This window comes from Callospermophilus lateralis, chromosome 1 (assembly GCF_048772815.1).
Source record: "Callospermophilus lateralis isolate mCalLat2 chromosome 1, mCalLat2.hap1, whole genome shotgun sequence".
In the NCBI taxonomy this organism is placed as follows: Eukaryota; Metazoa; Chordata; class Mammalia; order Rodentia; family Sciuridae; genus Callospermophilus; species Callospermophilus lateralis.
This window is the reverse complement of record NC_135305.1, coordinates 213,377,162-213,402,344: the sequence shown is the minus strand read 5'-3', so window position 1 is coordinate 213,402,344 and position 25,183 is coordinate 213,377,162. Positions and strand designations below refer to the sequence as shown.

The following is a 25,183-nucleotide window of genomic DNA, read 5'->3' as shown; positions in this document are numbered from 1 at the left end:
ATGTGTTGGGCCACAAGACAAGACTTAGAAAATTCAAGCAGACTGAAATCATATCTAGTATCTTTAAAAAAATGAGTACTGTGTATCAAAAAAAGATTATACATCATGACCAAATAGGAGTAATATTCCACAAATTTTCTCACATGATGATCCTACATACACAAATCAATAAATATGACACATCACATCAATTGAATGAAGGATAAAAACCATATGTTCATCTCAAAAGATACAGAAGGAGCACTTGATAAAATTTAACCTTCCTTCATGATGAAAAATATTCTCAACACATTAGGCATAGGAGGAACATAGCTCAACACATAAAGGCTACATATGATGAACCCGCAGCCGACAATTAGTGAATGGGGAAAAGTGGAAAGATTTTCCTGTAAGATGTGGAAGAAGGTGAGGGTGTTCACTCTCACCATTGTTCTTCATCAGAGTTCTGGAAGTTCCAATAATAAGGGCATCCAAACTGGACAGGAGAATGTCGGGTTGTCCCATTTGAGGTGACCTGATTTTTAACACTCTAGTTGTCACATAATTATACATACTCATGGGATATCATGATAATTTGATATTGTGCACAGTGTGCAATAATACAATCAGCATTATCAGCCTTTCCATCACCTTAAACACATGCTATTTCCTTTTGTGTGGAGCCTGCAAACTCCTCTCTTCCTAGTTCTTTATGAGACACATAATGAGATGTTGTAAAACTAAAATGAACTTACTGTGTTAGAGAACACCAGAAGTTATTCCCCTTACAAGACTATGTTTTGGTACTTGCTATCCAAGCTTCATGATCTTTTAGGTTGAAAAACTGAAAGATGTCACTGGAAAACAATGAGAACTGATAAATCCAGGAAACCCAAAGGATACAAAATCAACAACAGAAATTAGCAACATTTATACACAACAATAATAAACTAGCTGAAATAGAAATCAAGAAAACAATCTCATTTACAAACAGCTCTTTAAAAACACACAATAATAAAAATAAAATAAATTAAACCAAGGAGATAGGAGATTTCTACAATAAGTAAAAAACATTGGAGAAAGAAATTGATGAAGACACACACAGGGAAAGATAGCCCAGGTTCATGGATTGGCAGTATTAATATTGTTAAAATGTTCAATCTACACAAAACAATCCATAGATTCAATGCAATTCCTATCAAAACACCAGTGACATTCTTCACAAAAGTAAAGAAAGCAATCTTAAAGGTGTTGAGGAAGCACTAAAGATCCGAACAATGAAAACAACCCTAAGCAAGAAGAAAAAGGGTGAAGAAAGAGCAATATTTGTCTTCAAAACATACTACAAAGCAATAGTAATAAAACAGTATTGGCATGGGCACAGACCAATGAACAGAATGGAGAGCTGAGACATAAATTTATAAGTTTAAATTCAACTAATTTCAACAAAGTTGTTAACATACATGGGAGAAAGAATTATATTTACAAAAAATTGTGCTGGGAACACTGAATATCTATCTGGAGATGAAAGAAATGAGACCTATAAATTAAAAAAATGCTTGCCATTACTAATTATAATTGAGATTCCAATAAAAACTGCAATGGAGGGCTGGGGTTGTGGCTCAATGGTAGAGGCTTGCCTGGCATGTGTGAGGTCCTGGGTCTGAATCTCAGCACCACATATAAATAAATAAAATAAAGGCTCATTGACAACTAAAAAATAATTTAAAAAATGCCTGCCACATAAAAAATAAAATAAAGATGTTGTGTCTGCTGAAAACTGAAAAAACAAATATTAAAAAATTCTCTCTCTCTCTCTCTCTCTCTCTCTCTCTCTCTCTCTCTCTCTCTCTCTCTCATTTCTTTAGAAAAATAACTGCAATAGAAACCATCTAACCCCAGTCGGAGTGACAATTATCAAACATATGCAAAAATTCTGGTGAGGATGGGGAGAAAGAGGAACTCTCTTACCCTGTTTGTGGAATGTAAATTAATGCAACTATTGTGGGGAACAGTAGGGAGTTTCCTCAAGCATCTAAAGATAGAACTATCTGATTCTGTAATTCTTGCCTGGGAAAGGAGCTAAGTCTTGGCGATCTCCAAATGCGTTGATAGGTGATTCTGCTAAGCGCTCCCGGAGTCTTCCTGGGCTAGAACTTCGGGATTTGGGTCCTGCTCCAACGCAAGGTGTCCTACTCCAACACTGAGGCCCACAGCTCCACTCGGGGTCCCAGCGCTGGTAATTTCTGCAGAGAGCAGCTGTTTAGGGGTCCTCTAACACTCTCAGAGATGAGTATTCTAACTAGGCGAGATCTGCTGGCTCACTCCCTTCCTGCTACCATGTTTTCCCATTCCTGCAATCTGTTTCTTTATCTGAAGATTATTTTTATTCGATCAATGCTGTCCCTTGAGTCTCATTCTCCTAAACATAAGGATTCTCCCCATGTCCTTTCTGCAGAGCCCTGACCTCAAACTAGAGGATTTATTTCATTGCTTTGCCTACCCTCCTGCAGGCTCATTCAGTACCCTCGTAGATTCACAAGCAGAAGACATTGCTGTCCTCTGATCCTGCAATTCTCCCACCTAGGATAAATCCCGTGGAAGGAAATGAGTATGTTGAAGAGATATCTGCATTCCCATGTTTGTTTCAGGATTTTCACGATAGCTAAGACTCAACCCGAGTGCCCATTTCCAGATGAATGGATAATGAAATGTGGTATATTTACACTTTGTAAAGTTTCAGAGCCCTGACAATGAAAGAAATCCTGTCATTTGCAGCAACATGGATAGATCCAGATAAATTATGTTAAGTGAAAGAAACTGGGCACAGAAATAAAAGTCCCATATCTTCTAACTCCTAAGTGGAACCTAAGAAATTTGACTTCATTGAAGTTGACAGTAGAATAGTGGTTACTAGAGTTTGGGAATGGAAAGAGGGAGGGAGAATAGAAAGAAGTGTGTGATTAGGTGCAAAAATACAGTTAGGCATAAAAGGCTCTCATCTTCTATAATACAGTAGGCTGACTAAAGGTAACAGTAATTTATGGTGGATTTCAAAAAAGCTGAAAAATATAATTTCAAGTATTTCCAATGCAAATAAATCATAAATGTTTGAGATGATAAAAATGCTAATCACCCTGAATAAATCATTATACATTATGTTTATTTATAGGCTTATAAATATAGCACACCACATACCATAAATATATACAATTCAGCATGCATTAAAAATAACAAAGAACACCTAAATAATTGGAAACATAGAATGTGCATCTTGCCTTGGCAGTGATGTAAAAGAAATCACCACATAGTAAGTGCCTTAAAGCAACACCCATGTATTATCTTCTGGCATGTGTGAGGCCCTGGGTCTGAATCTCAGCACCACATATAAATAAATAAAATAAAGGCCCATTGACAACTAAAGAAAATAATTTTAAAAAACCTGCAATGAAACCATCTAACCCCAGTCAGAGTGACTATTATCAAATATATACAAAAATTCTGGTGAGGATGGGGAGAAAGAGGAACTCTTGCACATTGTTGGTGGAATATAAATTAATACAATCATTGTGGGGAAGAGCAGGGAGTTTCCTCAAACATCTAAAGATAGAACTATCTGATTCTCAATTCTCCTATCTAGGATAAATCCTGTGGGAAGGAAATGAGTATGTTGAAGAGATATCTGCATTCCCATGTTTGTTTTAGGATTTTCACAGTAGCTAAGATACGGAATCAACCCGAGTGCCCATTTCCAGATGAATTTAGGTATACATGACAGCTTTGTCTGCTCAGGGCTTCTCACACATTGGCCAAATCCAACCACTGGTCAGGCTATGTTCTCATTGGGAGCTCAGGAGTCTCCTCTGGGCTCATGCAGGAAATTGGCAGAACTCTGTTTTTGCCTTGGTAGAACTAGCTCCTGTTATCTGACTGGTTATTGGACAAGGTTCACGTTCAGCACCAGGAATTGTCCTTGGTCTGTAGCCATTGGGGCCTCTCCCAACATGGCGGCTCACTCTGGCAAGGACAACTGAGCAATCACCCTCTCAGGACCCCTTGTCATTGCTGGCACATTCCCTATCTCTGCATTTATAGACTTTCTTTATTTGCTGTCCCCAACCCTTTCCTCCACGTTTGTAAGCCTTCTGCCTTCTTTCCCATCAGAGTGAATTCTCACTCATCCACCTTCCTCAGTATTCAGCAGCATTTTCCACTAACCTCTCAAACCACTTGCTCTATCAAATGATCTGTGGATTAATTCATTCAGCAAGTGTCCATTGAGCACCTGCTATGTTCCAGGTACATGGAACACAGCATTCACGGTGTTTCCATTCTGTTACAGACGGCACATTTCTGAGTCCTCCTGTGTGGAGATTGGAGCTCCTATTGGGCCCAATGGGGCAGATCACTTAACCATTCTGAGACCCAATGGGTTTGAATGTAGGACAAGATTCGCAATACAGACCACAAAGAATGGGCTTTTATAAAAACTAAATGAGAGAATTGTTACACACCTTTAATCTCAGGGCAACATGCATAAAAGGATCTAAATTTCTCTCTTTAAATTATAAAATTTTTATGAATATATGACCACAAAACAACTTTCAGCTTGTGTTATAAGCATATTTTTTGTATGTTTGTTGTCGAAAAAGTCTCACAAAGCCAAGAGTTGTAGTAGCTTGATTCTGTATTCAGAGATCAGAGTTCATCCATGGTTGAATAGAGGAACAGTCAATTTCCTGGAGATGGGGCTCAAGCCCATGGGGACTCAAGGGACCCGGTGAAGTAGGTTTCTCAGTCTTAGACTTAGGAAAAGACTTTGTCAGTGTTGGGGGAAGGTGTGGGAGTTTGATATATAGAAGGCAGAATAGTTCTTGGATAAAAGTAATAATGACTAATTCACCTGGCACTTAATTAGTCATCTTGGGAACAGAGAATCGGCAAAAAATGAATTGCTTCTGGTGCAGAGGAAAGTCCCTCAGGGAAATGATGTCTGAGTGTTGGAATAACAAGAGGGAAGTGTGCCTCATGAGCAGACACACAGGGAGTGCTTGTCTTCCTGCCCCTGTCCCCAGAATGTGTGCCGCCGTGGTCTGGGTGGAGTGGGCTTCCTTGCTTTAGAGCTGTACGTCTGCTTTGGAATCCAAGCCTTGACCCCTTCCTGCAGTCGTGCCTGGCAGTGCCACTTCAGTGTCCATCATCAACCGTCCAGGGAGGAACTTGGACTTCCTTCCAGAAACCCATCAGGTGAGCCTGAGAGCCCAGGCTTCAGAGAGGCTGGCAGCCAAGAGCATGTGCCTAAGTTCACCCAAGTGCCAATCCAGCCTTGCCCAGAGCTGGGAGGTTGCTGTGGTTGGTTATTGAATTACTCAATAATTCATATGATGTATTTTTTTTTACCATGTTGAAAAGGAAGTGAACAGTGAGCTCGGCAATGGCGGGTCCTTGTTGACAATAAAGTGGTGACAAAGGCAGCCCCAGTGGAAGAGGGAGTGGAGGCTTTATATGTAGGGTTATGTGTGTCAATTAACAAGTAAACACAGTTACTCAAGTCAACATTGAGTGGTGCAGGAAACACATGTTTTCTAATTTTTCATATAAAATACCCACTTGTGTTGTTGTTTTGTATATTTAATTTTTTTATTTATTCTTCCTTTGTTTTTTTTTAATATGGACATTCCACATGTGTGTTGGCACCAAGTAGACTTATGTCTATCCTTTGATAAATGTCTGTTTGATTTTCAATTACCTTTGCTGATTCTGGTTGGAATGTAACTGGAGTTGAGATGCAGCCAGGAACAAGAAGCTCTTTCTAACAAAATTTCAGATACACCTGAGTTTAATGGACTGTTTTTATCCTGAGAGCCACTTGATTCCTCTCTTTGTTTTTATGGAGCAGAATTTCTTTTTGTTTCCTTGAATGCAGAGTGCAAAATCACCTTTCCAAATGGGAACCCACGTGTAAAAGTGTGTGGCAGAGTGAGAACTCTGAGGACTGTCTTTTCCTTTGTTGAGGAAAAATAATTTGCTGTTGACGTCTTCCCTGTCATCCTTTCATTTTAAATAGTGTGACTAAAGGTGAAAGGAACAGGGCAGACATGGGCCCAGAAGGCTGTGGACTGTATCATGTTTTTAAGTTGTGTATGTGTGTGTGTGCACGTGTGTGTGTGTGTGTGTGTGCGCGCACCTGTGTGTTTGCTTTTGACTTTAGCGTTTTTAGAGAAAGGAGACCTGAGCTGAGAGTATTGCAGAAGGCGACTCATAACACACAACCCCTAGCATAAGGCCACTGAGAGAAATAAACAAGGTGCTACCAATTCACAGAGAGCCCAGGAGGCTCCTCAAGGGGGGAATCTGTGCCTTGTCACCCTGGGACACCAGCTCACGTCCCCCACCCCTTGCTCATCCTCCTGCCACTCTGGCTTCCTGGTTGAACTTGAACATCAGGAACAAGCCCCTTCCTCAGGCCCTCTGCACTGACCATCCTCCATTCTGCCTGACGCACGTGTCTGCAGGTGACTCTGTGGCCCCCTCCCTGTCCTTCTGGAGGGCTTACATGCTGTGTCACCTAAGGGATGATCTTGTCTGAACACCCAGAAGGAAATGACACTCCTGCTGCCCTTGCTCCTTAGGAGCTTCAGTGTACAGACCCTCATCAGAATGTGGAAGGATTACCGTTTCCCCTACGAGTATTTGCTCTGACTTCCTTCCGTTATTTCCCCCTTACTGGATTGCAGGTGCGTTCAGTTTGTTGGGAGTGATCTATCATTGCCTACATGGTGCTTGGATCACCAAAATTATTAACTGATAGTCTTCAAACACAAGAAAGAGTTAGTCTTTAGTGATCTGTAATGAAGGTTCTCTTGGGGAAAGACTGAGAGTGAGACAGTAACTCCAAATTGGAGGTGGCCAGGGGATCCCCTAAAGAGGAAGTGAATCGTAAACAAAGCATAGCAGTTAGTCTTGATTGTACACTTCAAAGATCCCCTTCCTTCTGGTTAGTACTGCCTAATTCTGTCAAATGATTTCTCTGTATTTTTTTTCATTAGTCACATTAAATATATGGAGCCAGGTAATGACACACGCATTACAAAATTTCTTCTTCTGGGAATTTCAGAGGACCCCACATTGCAACCCTTCCTCTTTGGGCTGTTTCTGTTTATGTACCTAGTCACTGTGCTGGGGAACCTGCTCATCATCGTGGCCACCATCTCAGACTCCCACCTGCACACACCCATGTACTTCTTCCTCATCAACCTGTCCTTTGCAGACATCTGCTTCACCACAACGAGCATCCCCAAGATGCTGGTGAACATCCAGACCCAGAGCAAGGTCATTACCTATAATGGATGCATCATCCAGATATACTTTTTCATATTCTTTGGTGTTTTGGATAACTTCCTCCTGGCTGTGATGGCCTATGACCGGTATGTGGCCATCTGTCACCCCTTGCACTACATGGTCATCATGAACCGCCGGCTCTGTGGATTGCTGGTGCTGGCTTGCTGGGCCTTGACTGCTCTGAACTCCTTAATAGACATCTTAATGGCCTTGAGGCTGTCCTTCTGCACAGACCTGGAGATCCCCCACTTTGTATGTGAACTCAACCAGCTGGTCCTACTTGCCTGTTCCGACACCTTTTCCATTGACATGGTGATGTATTTTGGAGCTGTCTTGCTGGGAGGTGGCCCTCTGGTTGGGGTCCTGTACTCCTACTCCAAGATCGTGTCCTCCATCCGTGCAATCTCCTCAGCTCAGGGCAAGTACAAAGCCTTCTCCACCTGTGCGTCTCACCTCTCTGTGGTCTCCCTGTTCTACTCTACACTCCTGGGGGTGTACCTCAGCTCTTCCATTACCCAGAACTCACAATCCACAGCAAGAGCCTCGGTGATGTACAGCGTGGTCACCCCCATGCTGAACCCCTTCATCTACAGCCTGAGGAACAAGGACATCACGGGAGCCCTGAGGAGACTCTTCCGAGGGAAGCCATAGAGGAGACATTTTCCAAGTCGTGCCTGTGGACATGGGCCTCAGAGACACTGGACCAGACCCTGCAGTTCTTTATCCAGACCATGAAGTAGACTTGTGCCTTCTGTTAATTTCCTGGAGTTTCTTCTCATTAGGAAGTATCATTTTCTCTCTGATTGCCAACATTTTGTACCTTTTCAGTCCTAATTTCTCAATAGTTTCCATCTTAGATCAGAAGTGATTTGCTGATTTCCATGAGTCTGATATTCTGATGAGTTGCAGTGTCCAGTGGAATATAACCCACGGAGGCTGTTTCCTTTATTTTATGAAGGAGGAAATCTGAGTCCACAGTTTTTCCATTTTCTGTTCTTTTTCTTTTCCTTTCTGTGTTGCTACCTTAACTGCTCTTCCTTAATACGTAGAGGTCCACTGAGTGGTGGTTTTACAGTTGACCATGTGAGAAAGGCATGCACCAGAGCTTGTCTGCTGCCCAAGAATGCTTCTGGGAATGAGGATTCATGCCTCAGTGGTTGTCCTGCTGAAACATAACGTACTCTCTATCTCCAGGTTACCTGGAAACCCACCATGGACATTTTATTGATACCCTTATCTGAAATAAATATGAACAACCAGGTAGTTAGGATTATTGCTTTTAAATATCAGAGCAAATGGTAATTAGAAGATGTAGCAGGTTATTCTGACTGTCTCCATTCTGCTGGCACAGGTTATGGTGTCAAGCCTTTGCCACCACAAACATTATCCCAAAATAAATTATTTAAAAATAATGCTTTTGGTTTTGTTCATATTGGTGTGTATGTTGGGAAATCTTCTGGCCTTTTCCCCCCATATTTTTTAATTTTTTTTTTATTTGCAACATTACAGTTAAAAATAGTGATGGGATTTGTCATCACATATTTGTAGCTGAACACAATATAAGAACATGATTTGGCCAATATCGCTCCTTATCTCCTGGTCTTTTCCATCTCTTCACATGCCTCCATTTCCTTTCGAGGTTTGTTGTCAGGTAAGAGTCAACCGAGGACGCTCTGCTAACCTTGGCTGATTCTCTCAGACTTGAGGTCTTACTGGCTAGAGGCTGAGGGTGGTGATGTGCACTAGTCAACTCTGCATATCTGTAACCAAAATACCCAAGAACAATTTAGAGGAGGAAAAGTGTTTTGGCTCCTGGTTCCAGAGGTTGAGTCCATGGCTCTGGCCCAAGGTGAGAAAGATCATCATGGCAGACATGCCTGGTGGAGAATCAGTGCTCATCTCATGCCAGCCAGCTGACAGAGAGGGAGCAGCCAGGAAGGTGCCCAGGAAGGCTGCATCCTTCCAGGACATGCCCCTTTGACCCACCTCCTATAGCAATGCCCACCTGCCCAGAGCTACCATCCACTCAGTCCATTCACACTGGCATGGATGGTTTAGGTCACAGCTCTTCCACTCCACTTTCTTTATCTCTGAGTACCCCACACAGGAGCTTTTGGAGGACACCTCATATCCAAACTACAACATGTAGAACATTCTGTAAAGTTCAGTGATGGGGGCCTCTGGGGTTTTCTCCTTTCTCCCCTCTCCCAGCACTCCTCTTCACTGTCCAAGCCTCAGCTTTTGGAGCCTCTGTGTCTGTAGCACAGTTTTCCAAACCCCAGGTCTGTTCTTTATCCTGCCATTCCCACCCCTGTGCCATGTCTTACTCTTTCACTAGTGATGTGCATGTACTTTTATTTCATTCCAATAGTGCTAGTCTCAAATATATTACTCAACAGACAACAGTCATGCACTGTATGCTTTTTGAAATGGTGTTTTCATTAGTGGCATTTAATCATCCTTGATGGTGGGGTTCATCTGCATTGTCATACATACTCATAACACAACATGCTCCCTTTCAATCCCCAATACTGCCCCTGTTACTTCCCTCTCCTGATTCCCCGCCCCTACACTCCTGGTCCCCCTTTTATTTTTTTTTACATTTATGCCTTATAATCCTGTACAACTATGGTATTCATTGAGATGTGTTCATACACGCATGAAACATAATCTTGCCGATTTCATCTCTTGCTCGGTCCCCTTTCTCCACTGTGCAGAGGGAGGACAATGTGGTATACTGCAAGAAGCCAGAAGGCTTTCACCATGATGTACTAATTAAATGCTTGATTAAGATAAATACAACCTGACTTGGACCTGACACAATATGTGCATGTGTTGACCATCATCTGGAACAAAAGTGAATAAGCATATATTATAATATTTTTTTGTTTTCACCTAAATATAAATTTGAAAACTTTCAGGGACAATTGTGAAAAGTGTAAAGGGAGACCAGGAGAAGGACATTATATGACCAGAAAGGGTCCTGTGTTAGAAGAGGCTATAGCAATTATAAATATATATGCACCCAACAGTGGAGTACCCAGATGTTTAAAGCAAATATTAAAGTAGCTGAAGGGAGAAGCAGATGGCCAAATGGTGAAAATAGGGGGCTTTTATGCGCCAAGTTCAGATCATCCAGACAGAAGTTATGAGATCATGAGACTTAAGTTCCACTTTAGGCCCAATGCAACCACGGCACTCACTGGACATTCCACGTAACAGCAAAACAATACCAGTTCTTCTTGAGCACACTGGAACATTCTAAAGCTGAGAGCGTATATTGTACTACAAGACAAATCTTAGCAAACTCAAGAAGATGGAAATATTATCTGGTGTCCTTTTCAACTCTAATAGTTTGAAACTAGAAATCAATAATAGGAATTTCTGGGGTGTGGTGACCAGTGCAGCCAAACTAGTAGGTTCTGGCAAGAGGTGATGGGAGACTGGAAGAAATAAGACTCATGGATGCAGATTGTGAAATTTAACAGCTGGGATTGGGTGGAGTGCTGGTCCTTGATGGAGAAGCAGGTCTAAAGAATTATGCCAGCAATCTTTATTATATATGTCTCATTAATCAGATTAAAGACTATGCAAGCATTATTCTTTGTATTCATGAAAGTTACTGAGTTAGCAACATTATGCATCTTACTCCTCAGTTACATTCTACAGATGCAATGTGCAATGTTAGGAGCATTGTGTAGCTCTCATAAAAGTTATATTATGCAGCAGGTTCAGTAGCAACAGAACTGATGAAACGTTGTAGTTGTCTTAGCAAGAGAATTCCTTCATTGCCAGGAGCTGAGGGCCTGAGAGCAAGGTGAGACTGATAAGACTTTAGCATAGAGCCTCCCCATAGAGGGCATTACCATAGCAACTGGGCATCTGTTCCTTTGCACAGAAACTTTCCCAGGTGCCAAGCATGCCACAGTCATGAAGTCATCAGGGACCACAATCTCAGACACTGGTCTCCCAATCACTGTCACTGCTCTCCACACTCGGGGGGCTGGGGTTGCTGCTCAGTGGTAGAATGCTTGCCTAGCTGTGTGAGGCACTGGGTTCAATTCTCAGCACCACATATAACTAAGTAAAATAAAAGGTCCATTGAAAACTAAAAATAAAAAAATAATAGGAATTTCTGGAAATTTACAAATGCAGTGTCCTTGAAGAATATGCTCATGAACAACCAGTGAAGAAAATAAAAGGAAATTTAAAGTACCCCGAGAGAAATAAAAATGGCAAAAGAATAAAAAGATAATGTGTGGAGAGTGAACAATCCTCGGGTCATCAGCTGATCCTGTAGTGTTGGCAAAAGCCAGGCCTGGGAAACATTCCTTTCCCCAAAGTGAGGATGTGAACCGCTTTGACACTTGGCTCTGATGGTAACAGGCATCAGGCATTCCAGGACAATGGGCTTCTTGGGTGTGGCAGGGTAATAGCAGGATGTTCCTTGTATTGCAACAGTAGGATAGCTGCAAAAATGTTTCTAGCTCTGTGACTTTTAGTGCACACCATCTCCAACTAAGAAAAAGAAGCCTCTTGGTAACTCACAAGCCTTGAATAATTTACAATGCACCTATAATTTTACTAGTTCCTCCATCAGAGGGCAGTGTTGCACCTGGCCCCTGCTTTACTTACAAATGTCTCTGTGTTCTCTTTGTCTCTGTGTTTTCCTCCATCTCCCGCAGCCCCCTACTTAAGATCCTTTGTTAATGCTGCGTAGGTCGCGGCAATAATGGATGCAGTAAAATGAATTCTAAGAAGAATGTTTATAGAACTAAACAAGGGACATTAAAAAAGGAGAGAGATTGCAGATGCAAAAACATTCTGCCTCGAGGAAATAGAAAAGGAATAAACCAACCCAAAGTTAACAGAATAAAAGAAAAAATAAAATCAGAGTTGAAATGAATGATTGAGAGAATGAACATCAACAACAAAAATCCCCATAAAAGATCAGCAAAATTGGGTTGTACTTTTAGAAGGTTAATGAATTGACAATCTTCTGATAGACTGAGAACTGAGTAAAGACTGAAGTAAGCCAGAAATGCAACTGCAGACATTACAAGTGATATGAGAGAAATACAGATTCACAGTGGAACTGATGAAACATTGTAGTTGTCTTAGCAAGATAATTCCTTGGAACTGCTGTGAACTATTATCCACCCCAATGGAAAACCTCCAAGAAATGCATAAATCTCTGGACCCATACAACCTGCCATGAGCTGGATTAGGAAGAAGCAGAAAATCTGAAAGCCTGATAATGAGAGAAGGGAATGAATCAGTAATAAGAAATTTCACATGTGGTAAAACTAGAACCTGAGGACTTCACAGCAGAATTCCCCCCAATCCTTGAAGAGCTAATAGCCACCATCTCAAACTTTTCCCAAAGGAGAAAAGAAAAGGAAGACTGGGAACTCTTCCAAACTCATTTTGCTAGGTCAATATAATGGTGATAGCAAAGCCAGGTGGGGACACGGACAACTATACAGCAATGTCCTTGATGAAGATATTTAAATATTAAATTAAATTAAATTGGGATATTTAAATATCTCAATAGATGGAGAGAAAGCATCTGCTAAAACTCAACCTCCCTTCATGGCACAAATTCTCAACCCATTGAGTGTCAAAGGCCTAGTGTTCTCTGATAAGTGGGTGATGATCCATAATGGGAGGTGTGTGGGGAAAATGGAGGAACTTTGACTGGGCCATGGGGAGGGAGCGTAGGGGAGGGGATGTGGGGGTAGGAAAGATGATGAAATGAGACGAACATCATAACATGGGGTCAGACTCTACACCGTGTACAACCAGAGAAATGAACAGTTGTGTTTTATTTGTGTACAATGAATTGAAATTTATTTGTGTACAATGCTGTCATATATAACTAATTAGAACAAATAAAAAATTTGAAAAAAAACATGATAGCATGATTCTCTTGTTTATCAGTGGTTGTCACTCAGCCTGAGGGCTTCCTTCTTGTCTGAGCACCGGTACTTTTTAAATTCTTTTCTGAATAAGTGAACTTTCCTGTTTCCTGGCCCCAGGTGATGCCCCGAGAGGAGCCGCCTCTCATTCCCCTGATTTCATCTGCAGAGACCTCACCCTGCTGCTCCTGCTCTCTCTACCGTGGTCCTGGGCAGATGAGCTTGTGAGCTTGTCCTGCAGGCAGGTGCGTGGTGCAGGCGGCTGCTGTGCCCTCACCATCAGGGGACGGAACACAGTCATGTTCCTGAGACAGAAGAGATTTTCCTTCTGTCCTTGGATTGGTGGATGGAAGACATCAGGATGAGCAGTGTGTCCTGAATTCCAGAGTCTGAATTCTCAGAGCATTTTGTCTAGTTTTTATTTTTCTTCTAATGTTGTAATCTCTAGGCAATATATATCAGCTAGAAATCTGGGGACAAGAAATGATTGGGAGATTTCCAGTCAATTTTGTCCCCTTGGGGGTATCTCTAAGTTAGGAAAAAAGTGCCCTCTTCCCACGGGAGCCATTAAAGCTGGCGATAAATACTGTAAAGAACACAAAGCAGGCCATTAAATAATGATAAAGGGTTTGATTCCATGAGAGGATATAAAAAATATAATCACAGATACCCAACAGTGTTTTTAACTGTCCCGAGGGTGGATGTATAACTAATCAAAATATATTAAAAAAAGATAATATACCATGATTAAATAGGATTTATATCACAACAATTATTCTCACATGAGGATCCTTTATACACACATCAATAATAAATGCTGGCAAGGATCTGGGGAAAACATTACACTCAAACACTGCTGGTGGGACTGCAAATTGGTGCAACTAGTATGGAAAGCAGTATGGAGATTCTTCAGAAAACTTGGATTGCAACCGTCATTTGATCCAGGCATCCCATTCCTCGTTTTACACCCAAATGACTTAAAATCAGGATATTATAGTGACACAGTCACATTAATGTTTATCTCAGCTCAACTCAAAATAGCTCAACTATGGAACCAATCTAAGTGCCCTTCAACAGATGAATGGATAAAGAAAATGTGGAATAAATGATGGAATATTACTCTACCTAAAAGAAGAATAAAATTATGGCTTTTGTCAGTAAATGGATGGAGCTGGAGAATATCATGTTAAGTGAAATAAGCCAATCTCCAAAATCCAAAAGCTGAAAGTTTTCTTTGATATGCAGATGTTAATTCAAAATAAGGGGGCAGATTAGGGAAAGATAGAGTTACTTAAGATTATGCAGAGGGGAATGAAGGGAGGGGAGGGATACAGGGGTAAAAAGGATAATAAAACGGATCAGCCATTATTACCCTATGTACATATATAACTATATGACTGGAGGGATTCTACATCATGTATAACCAGAAGAATGATAAATTATACTCCATGCATTTATGATGTACCAAAGCACATTCTACTGTCATGTATAACTAATTAGAATGAATGAAAAAGATGATACACCATGATTAAATAGGATTTATATCACACAATTTTTCTCACATGGAGATTCTTTATACACATATCAATGAATGGGACACATCATGTGAATGGAATAAAGATTAAAAATGTATGATTATCTCAAAGGATACAGAAAGAGCATTTAATGAAATTTAGCAAGTTGAAATGTTTTCCTGTAAGATGTGGAAGAAGGTGAAGGTGTTCACTCTCACCATTGTTCTTCATCATAATTCTGGAAGTTCCAATAATAAGGGCATCCAAACTGGACAGGAGAATGTCAGGTTGTCCCATTTGAGGTGACCTGATTTTTAACACTATAGTTGTCACATAATTTTACATACTCATGGGATATAGTGATAATTTGATATTGTGCACAGTGTGCAATAATACAATCAGCATTATCAGCCTTTCCATCACCTTAAACACGAGCTATTTCCTCTTGTGTGGATCCTGCAAACTCCTCTCTTCCTAGTTCTTTATGAGACACATAATGAGATGTTGTAAAACTAAAATGAACTTACTGTGTTAGAGAACACCAGAAGTTATTCCCCTTACAAAACTGTGTTTTGATGCTTGTTATCCAAGATTCATGATATTTTAGATAGAAAAACTGAAAGATTTCACTGGGAAACAATGAGCACTAATAAATCCAGGATACCCCAAGGATACAAAATCAACAACAGAAATTGTCAGCATTTATATACAACAATAATGAACTAGCTGAAATAGAAATCAAGAAAACAAGTCAATTCACAATGGCTCTTTAAACCCAGAGAAATAAAATAAACCAAGGAGGTAGGATATTTCTACAATAAGTAGAAAACAGTAGTGAAAGAAATTGATGAAGATACACACAGGGAAAGATAGCCCATGTTCATGGATTGGAAGCATAGACTGTTAAAATGTCCAATCTACACAAAGCAATCCACGGGTTCAGTGCAATTCCTATCCAAACATATCAAAGATATTCTTCACAGAATTACAGAAAGCAATCTTAAAAGTTTTAAGGAAGCACTAAAGATCCCAAATAATGAAAAACAATCCTGATCAGGCAGCACAGAGTTGAAGAAATGGCGACATCTGTCTTCAAAATATACTACAAAGCAAGTACTCTAAGTATAGTATGGTACTGGTATGGTATTGGTAACCATATCAAAATAGTATGGTACACAGATGGACCAATGGATACAATAGAGAGCCCTTACATAAATCTATAAATTTAAATCCAACTAATTTTCACAAAGTTGTTAAGAACCTTTATGGGAGAAAGTATGATATCTACAAAAATGGTGCCAGGAACACTGGATATCTATTTGGAGATGAAAGAAATGGGACCTGTAAATTAATAAATGCTTGTCATTACAAATTATAATGGAAATGCCAATCAAAACTGCAATGAAAACCATCTGAGTTAGAATGATTAGTCTAAAACATGCACAAAAATTCTGTTAAGGATGGGGAGAAAGAGGAACTCTTGCACATTGTTCATAGAATGTAAATTAATACAACCATTACGGAGAACAGTAGGGGGATTCCTAAAACATCTAAAGATAGAACTATCTGTTCCTGCAATTCTCATACCAAGGATAAATCCTGTGGAAAGGAAATGAGTATGTTGAAGAGATATCTGCATTCCCATGTTTGTTTCAGGATTTTCATAATAGCTAAGATATGGACTCAACCTGAGTGTCCATTTACAGATTTATGAATAATGAAAATGTGGTATATTTACACATTGTAAAATTACAGAGCCCTGACAATGAAATAAATCCTGTCATTTGAAGTACCATATATCCAGGATATATTATTTTAAGTTAAAGAAATTGGGCACTGAAATAAAAGTACCATATCTTCTAACTCTTAAGTGGAAGCTAAGAAATTTGACTTCATTGAAGTTGACAGTAGAATAGTGGTTACCAGAGTCTGTGAATGTAAAGAGGGAGGGAGAATAGAAAGAAGTGTGTGATTAGGTGCAAAAATACAGTTAGTGGAAAAAGCTATCATCTTCTATAACAGTAATTTATGGTGAATTTCAAAACAGCTGGAAAATAAAATTTCAAGTAATTCCAATGCAAATAAATCATAAATGTTTGAGATGATAAAAATGCTAATCAACCTGAATAAATCATATATATGTCACATCACATACCATAAATTTGTACAATTTGGCGTGCATTAAAAATAAAAAGAAAACAGAAACAATTGGAGAGATAGAATGTGCATCTTTCTTTGGCAGTGATGCAAAAGAAATCAACACACAGTGAGTTGGGGGAAGGTGTAGGGTTTGATATATAGAAGGCAAGTCAGTTCTGGGAGAAAAGTAATAATGACTAATTCATCTAGCATTTAATTTGTTGTCTTGGGAAGATAATCAGCAAAAAAGTAAATTGCTCTTGATGCAAAGCAAAGTCCCACAGGGAAATGATGTCTGAGTGTTGGAATAACAAGAGGAAAATGTGCCTCATGAGGAGACACACAGAGAGTGCTTATCTTCCTGCCCCTGTCCCCAGCATGTGTGCAGCCATGGTCTGGGTGGAGTGGGCTTCCTTGCTTTAGAGCTGTTTGTCTGCTTTGGAATCTGAGACTTGACCCCTTCCTGCAGTCTTGCCTGGCAGTGCCACTTCAGTGTCCATTATCAACCATCCAGGGAGGAACTTGGACTTCCTTCCAGAAACCCATCCAGGTGAGCCTGAGAGCCCAGTGGGTGCTGCAGAAAGGCTTCTGAGAGGCTGGCAGCCAAGATCATGTGCCTAAGTTCACCCAAGTGCCAATCCAGCCTTGCCCAGAGCTGGGAGGTTGCTGTGGTTGGTTGTTGAATTACTTGGTTAATTCACTGATGTATTTTTTTACCATGTTGAAAAGGAAGTGAACAGTGAGCTCAGCAATACGAGGTCCTTGTTCACAATAAAGGGATGGCAAACCAGCCCTGGTAGAAGGAGTGGAGGCTTCGGGTGAACCACCCATACCACCCATTCCTCTTCCACAGATTGCAAATCCAATGCCTCCATTTAAAATTTAAATATATAAACCCATGTCCAGAGACCTTGAGAAATGCATATTATTGAGGAGGGCCACCCAGCAAAGGGAGGGTATTATGTATTTCTGAGACAGAGCACCTTTTTGATTGCCTTGTTATTATCATAAGCCTCTTTTCTACAGTTATCAGAATTTTAATGAAATTCTCCAATTTATCATTTCTCTATTGAGTTTTGAAGTGATTTTTTTTTGGGGGGGGCACAAAATATTTTAAATTTCACTCAATATAATATGATGTCTTCTTGCTCCCGAGTTTCTTGCATTTTCCAGAATGATTTTATTCACCTGTGAACTCTACACAATGTTTCTTGATGTTTCTCCAGAATTACTGTTTACTTCATTCTGTGTGGTTCATGGGACCCCTGAGAACCACCTTCCTTTTCTTCCAGATACATAGCTGCTCATGCTGGATATTGTGTAGCTCTTCAAGCTTTTACTCCTCAGTTCAAAGGCAACCTCGTTGCATGTTCACTGTGCATACATATTGAAGCAGAATTCCTGTCAACAGGCATCTGCTGCATTTGAGGAAGGTACTTTGCTATGTTCTTTAATATATGGGCACTAGCTGATTTTTCATCATTACATCTTGATAGTGTCAAATGATGTTATTGCATATTTTCTTTCACTTAATGTCTGATGCTTCATTCAATTTTGTCTGATAAAGCTGTTTTGAAACCACACAATTTAACCTTTCAGTTTTTGTCCATTCTTCAGAACTTTTCTTTCTCTTTAAGTTTGTTGTATATACTCCAGAAATACACACATGCCACTATGGAAGCAGAAAGTTGAACAAAAATGCTCATTTTGGACTTGTATCTTAATGTCAAATTTATTGCAATATAATAAAAGTGTGTGTGATGTAATGCCCCTTGGGGACAGGCTACATGCAGGATTTCATTCAGTGCCAAAGGGAGTTGTAAAAGTGCCTGCAGTATATTATAGGGTATGATCTGGAGAGACCTTTGCATGTTGCATGGAGATCACAGTCAGGATGAGGCAGTGCCCAAAGGATTTGTCCAAAGAGTTCCAAAGTAAAAGCCTGCCTGAAATCACCCAGAAGATGGAGAAATGGAGGGTCAACAAGAAAATGGAGAAAGGTGCTTGTCTCATCTGCTACTGCCCAGGCAATAACCAATTGACCTTTGCCTTTCTTCATCTGGCTTGGAAAGTCAAATGCCATTATTTTTTTTGCATAACATATATAGCCTTTAATGTTTTAAAATTTAAAATTTAAAACATTGAATTTCAAAAATTGATATGTTAAGAGAGCAGTTTAGTTATAGTTTGAATCTTTTTTTATTTGTTCTTTTTAGACATTCATAACAGTAGAGTACATTGGACATATTACACATTCATGGAGTATAGCTCATTCTAATCAGAATCCCATTCTTGTAGTTGTACAGGATGTGGTGTTAATTCACTACTTATGTATTCATATACAAACATAGGAAAGTTATGTCCGATTAATTCCACTGTCCTTCCTATTCCCATCCTCTTCTTTTCCCTTAATTCCCCTTTGACTATTTCAAGGAACTTTTATTTTTTATTATGAAACCTGAAAAAACTTGTGCCATAGATGCACAGAGCAGAACAGTGGTTACCAGAGACTGGGGAGGGGAGAATGGGGCAGAAAGACCAAGAATGATCAGTGGCTATAGTCTGTTGGGTTGGAGGAAGAAGTTTGGGTGAGTTATTTCACAGTAGGATAAATATCGTTAATGATAATGCTTTATAAACTTTAAAATATCCAGGAAAGAGGAATTTTAATTTTCTTATTATAATTAAAATATCTGAGATGGTGGATATGCTAAAACCCAGATTTCACCAGTATATAATATTTCTGTCTATTAAAACATTTTGTTCCCTCTAACATTCACAGTTATATGCCAATTAAAAATAAAAAAACTTCACTTAACTCATATGAACAATGAATGTGCAGGAACAACATGTTTTTTTCATATTTCATATAAAAATAGCCAATGTGTGGTGTTGTTTTGTATATTTCTTTTTTCACTTATTCTTCCTTTTGTTTTTTTTTAAACATGGACATTCAATCTGTGTGTTGGCACCAACTAGATATTAGGTCTGTCCCTTGAGAAGTGTATTTTTGATTTTCTATTATTTTTGCTGGTCCTGGTTGGAATACACCTGGAGTTGGGAGGCAGCCAGAGACAAGAAGCTCTTTTTTTCCTAACAAAATCTCAGATACATGGTTTTATCCTTAGAGCCAACTAATTTATCTCTCTCTGTTTACTGAGCAGAATTTCTTGTTAACTTGAAGGCAGAATATGAAATCACCTTTCCAAATGGCAGCCCAAGCATAAATGTGTGTGGCAGAATGACAAATGGAGATCTCTAAGAAACCATCCTTTCCTTCTTAGAGAGAAAAATAATTTGCTGTTGACAGCTTGGTGGGCATTCTTTCATTTTAACCTGTGTGACTGAAGGTGAGAAGAACAGGGCATTGACATGGTCCCAGGACGCCTTGGATTGCAGCATATTTTTAAGTTGTGTGTGTGAGTGTGTGAGTGTGTGTGTGTGTGTGTGTGTGTGTGTGTATGCATGTGCACCTGTGTGTTTGCTTTTGACTTTAGCATTTTTAGAGAAAGGAGACCTGAACTAATACCTAAGAGTATTCCAGAAGGCGACTCATAACACACAACCCCTAGCATAAGGCCACTGAGAGAAATAAACAAGGTGCTGCCCATTCACAGAGAGCCCAGGAGGCTCCTCAAGGGGGAATCTGTGCCTTGTCACCCTGGGACACCAGCTCACGTCCCCCACCCCTTGCTCATCCTCCTGCCACTCTGGCTTCCTGGTTGAACTTGAACATCAGGAACAAGCCCCTTCCTCAGGCCCTCTGCACTGGCCATCCTCCATTCTGCCTGACGCACGTGTCTGCAGGTGACTCTGTGGCCCCCTCCCTGTCCTTCTGGAGGGCTTACATGCTGTGTCACCTAAGGGATGATCTTGTCTGAACACCCAGAAGGAAATGACACTCCTGCTGCCCTTGCTCCTTAGGAGCTTCAGTGTACAGACCCTCATCAGAACGTGGAAGGATTACCGTTTCCCCTACGAGTATTTGCTCTGACTTCCTTCCGTTATTTCCCCCTCACTGGATTGCAGGGACGTTCAGTTTGTTGGCAGTGACCTATCATTGCCTAGACAGTGCCTGGACCACCATTGTCACTAACTGACATTCCTCAAACACAAGAAAGAGTTACTCTGTAGTGATCTGTAACGAAGGTTCTCTTGGGGAAAGACTGCGAGTGAGACAGTAACTCCAAATTGAAGGTGGCCAGGGGATCCCCTAAAGAGAAACAAAGCATAGCAGTTAGTCTTGATTGTACACTTCAAAGATCCCCTTCCTTCAGGTTAGTACTGCCTAATTGTGTCAAATTATTTCTCTGTATTTTTTTCATTAGTCACATTAAATATATGGAGCCAGGCAATGACACACGCATTTCAAAATTTCTACTTCTGGGAATTTCAGAGGACCCCACATTGCAACCCTTCCTCTTTGGGCTGTTTCTGTTTATGTACCTGGTCACTGTGCTGGGGAACCTGCTCATCATCGTGGCCACCATCTCAGACTCCCACCTGCACACGCCCATGTACTTCTTCCTCGCCAACCTGTCTTTTGCAGACATCGGCTTCACCTCCACCACCGTCCCAAAGATGCTGGTGAATATCCAGACCCAGAGCAAGGTCATCACCTACACAGGCTGTATTGCCCAGATATTCTTTTTAATACTCTTTTGTGTTTTGGACAACTTCCTCCTGGCTGTGATGGCCTATGACCGGTATGTGGCCATCTGTCACCCCTTGCACTACATGGTCATTATGAACCACCGGCTCTGTGGACTGCTGGTGTTGGCTTGCTGGGCCACCACTGCGTTGAATTCCTTATTAGAAACCTTAATGGCCTTGAGGCTGTCCTTCTGCACAGATGTGGAGATCCCACACTTTGTATGTGAACTCAACCAGCTGGTCCTACTTGCCTGTTCTGACACCTTGCCCAATGTCATGGTGATGTATTTTGCAGCAGTGTTGCTGGGAGGTGGCCCCTTTGCTGGTATCCTTTACTCCTACTCCAAGATCGTGTCCTCCGTCCGTGCAATCTCCTCAGCTCAGGGCAAGTACAAAGCCTTCTCCACCTGTGCATCTCACCTCTCTGTGGTCACCCTGTTCTACTCTACACTCCTGGGGGTGTACCTCAGCTCTTCTCTTACCCAGAACTCACAATCAACAGCAAGAGCCTCGGTGATGTACAGCGTGGTCACCCCCATGCTGAACCCCTTCATCTACAGTCTGAGGAACAAGGACATCACGGGAGCCCTGAGGAGACTCTTCCTGGGGAAGCCATAAAGGAGATATTTTCCACTCATGCCTGTGGACACGGGCCTCAGAGACACTGGGCCAGACACTGCCTTCTGTTAAGTTCCTGGAGTTTCTTTTAATCTCAGTTGTGCTAGTGTTGAAGTTAGCTCATTAGAAAGGGCTGTCTTCTCTCTCATTTCACTCATTCTCTCTCTTTCAGTCCTACTTTCTCAATGTCCTTCCCCCTCAGTTCAGAAGTGATGTGCAGATTCCCATGAGTCTGCTCTCCTGATGAGTTGCAGTGTCCTGTGGAATAATGACACTTTGGCAAGTGAGAAGGTCTTGTGGAGAAGAAATTATGAGACTACCTTTTATTCCATTTTCTGTTCTGGTCCCTTTCTCAATTGCTACCTTAAATGCTTTTCCTTAACGTGTAGAGAACCATACTGTGGTGGCTTTATAGTTGACCACGTGAGGAAGACATGCACAAGAGCGTGTCTCCTGCCCAGTAATGCCTCTGGGCACGAGGACTTGTACATGCAGGTTCTAAGACACCCCTCCTTGAACACACCAGTACTCTCTCCCCAGGTTACCCACCCGTGATCACTTTCTGATACAGTTTTCTGAAATAAATTTGAACAACAAGGTTGTCATGAGTGTTGATTTTAAATATCAGAGCAAATGGGAAAGGGAAGAGAGAGCAGGTTATTCTGTATTTCTTCAGTTTTGCTGTTGGCATGAAGAAAACTGTCCCAAAATAAAGTGTTCAAAATAATGCTGTTTTTCTTTATGGTCACATTGGAGTGTATGGTGGAAGTCTTCTGGCTGTTTCCATTTCTTTATGTCTCTCTGATTCCTTTATATGCCCATGGTGGCTCTTCCACTCAAATATCACCTGGGTGATAATCTCAGACGTGGGGTTCTCTGGATGGAGTTGGAAGCTGGCTATGTGTATCACCCGACTTTGCATCACTGTGACCAATATACTCAAGAACTATTTAGAGGAGGAAAAGTGTATTTTGGTTCCTGGTTCCAGAAGTTGTGTACATTGCTCTGGCCCAAGATGAGGAGATCAACATGGCGGACATGCCTGGCGGAGAAGTAGTGCTCATCTCATGCCAGCCAGGAGACAGAGAGGGAGAAGCAGGTGCCCAGGGAGGCTGCATCCTTCCAGGACATGCCCCTGTGATCTGCCTCCTCTAGCAGTGCCCACCTGCTTGCAGTTACCACTGAATCAGTCCATTCAAATTGGGGTGGACTGATTAGGTCGCAGCTCTCCCAATCCACCTGCTTTACCTAGCAAGGAGCTTTGAAGGACACCTCATATCCAATCCCTAACACCGTGGTTGGATCAACAGGGCTCTGATCCTCATGTCTTCTCATCTTACATCAGGGTAACCTGAGTTTGTCCCCGTGGCAGAGCCAGCCATGCAAAGGGGAGCAACAGATACCCGCGTGGGACCTTGAAGCACATTGTCTTTCCATCATTTTCTATTGGTCAAAGAAAATAAGACACTGAAGCCCAGCAATGATTCAAACGTGGAGAAATGGACTCCACCTCTCAAGGGAAGAGCTTCACAGTTACATTGAAAAAGTTAGGGACATGGAAAAGGGGGTAAATTGAGCCATCAATGCAAGCAATCTAACACGAGTGTCCATTTCCGTTTCCTGTTTTTTACTGGGATTCTTCAAATTTAATCGTGAGGGATGATTCCTTCCACCTCTATGGGCAGCAGCTGAGTTAATTTTTCTTGGAGAAGAGAGAGTGTGTCCAACTACATGGAGAAGCTGTAGAGTTGACTTCAGAAGGCCAAGAGTCTCAGTTCTACTATTCCCCTGTCCCTCAGCCCATCTCACCATTTCTAGACTAAGAAGAAATCAGCTCTTTTTTCCCTCTAAATTTCGAGTCTAAACACCTTAAATCTGACATGGGGATCAGGAGGGATGAGGAACTGTAGTTTCACTAGGGCCATCTTACTGACCCAGGAGACCTCAGGAAGGGGTGGAGGGGAACAGGAGGGGAGCATATTTGGTACCTGTAGAAACTCCAGGCTTCATGTGCTGGACACGGTCAGCACCATCTCCAAGTAGAACATTCTGCAAAATTTAGCTCTGGGGGCCCCTCCCATGCTTGTTCTTTATCTCGCTTCCCCCACCCCCCATGCCAAGGCTCACTCTTTCCCTGAAGAAGTACATACATCTGCTGGGAGCCATCAGCCAAGTAGGTATGACAATTTCCTTGCCAGCGTACCCCATGTTGCTTAGTGGAAGGACTCGTGGAAATAGGACATTTTGCAGTAACATTGCATGTAAGGTGACCTTGCTCAAGGACCAGGGCGGATCCAGGTTTAGGGTGTTCCCGGTTTAGGACAATCTGGGTTTAGGGCGTTCTCGGTTTAGGATAATCCGGGTTTAGGATGGTTCCATGTTTAAGGTTATTCCTGCTGGGAATAGGGCGTATCCTGCTTCCTGAGTTCCCCTTGAGTTCTCACGGGATTCAGACAGTATTTTTTGGGAGACAGAAGCCCAGTGGAGGTGTGGATTTGGGCAGAGAACGTGGATTTCCCCAGAACGTGTTTGTAGATGGCTGGTGTGAGATCGGGAATAAAGAATTGCTGTTTGAATCTACAAAGCTGTGAGTGGCTCGTGATTTGTGCCCAGCCAGACTGCGGCATACATCTTTCTCCCATTCAAATACTGCTAGACTCATATATATTATCAGATAAATGACAATACTGCACTGTGCCCTCTGCATGGTGCTTTAATTAATGCCTTATAATCACAGGTGAAATGGGGTTCAGTGTGGAATATTCCCATATGCACATAACATGTGTGTCTCCCTTTCATTCCCCAGTGCTTCTCCTTTTCATGCTTACCTCCCCCCCTCCGATACTCCTCATTCTACTGGTGTCCCCTTCACTTATCATTTATTTCATGTGGGTGCCTTATAATTCTGCCCATAAGAGGGATTCCTGGAGTTATTACTCACATAGAATAATTATGCCAATTTCAATCACTGGTGCCCCCACCTCCTCCTCTCCTCTCCCACCCTTGATATACCTTTAGTCT

At 41.4% G+C, this 25,183-nt stretch overlaps 2 protein-coding genes across 2 annotated transcripts; both read left to right on the top strand.

Annotated features, from left to right (window-relative positions):
• Window positions 1–7,041: 7,041 nt before the first annotated feature.
• On the top strand, window positions 7,042–7,971 carry LOC143410317 (olfactory receptor 7A40). The gene has a single exon (XM_076871117.1). It carries the CDS (start codon window positions 7,042–7,044, stop codon window positions 7,969–7,971), a length of 930 nt encoding a protein of 309 aa, XP_076727232.1.
• A 13,261-nt stretch (window positions 7,972–21,232) lies between these two features.
• On the top strand, window positions 21,233–22,162 carry LOC143410312 (olfactory receptor 7A40-like). The gene has a single exon (XM_076871109.1). The coding sequence runs from the start codon at window positions 21,233–21,235 to the stop codon at window positions 22,160–22,162; it is 930 nt and encodes a 309-aa protein (XP_076727224.1).
• The last annotated feature ends 3,021 nt before the right edge of the window (window positions 22,163–25,183 follow it).

Bases quoted from the DNA above. Each gene is read 5' to 3' on its own strand.
- LOC143410317 (XM_076871117.1), top strand. From the start codon at position 7,042: ATGGAGCCAGGTAATGACACACGCATTACAAAATTTCTTCTTCTGGGA.
- LOC143410312 (XM_076871109.1), top strand. From the start codon at position 21,233: ATGGAGCCAGGCAATGACACACGCATTTCAAAATTTCTACTTCTGGGA.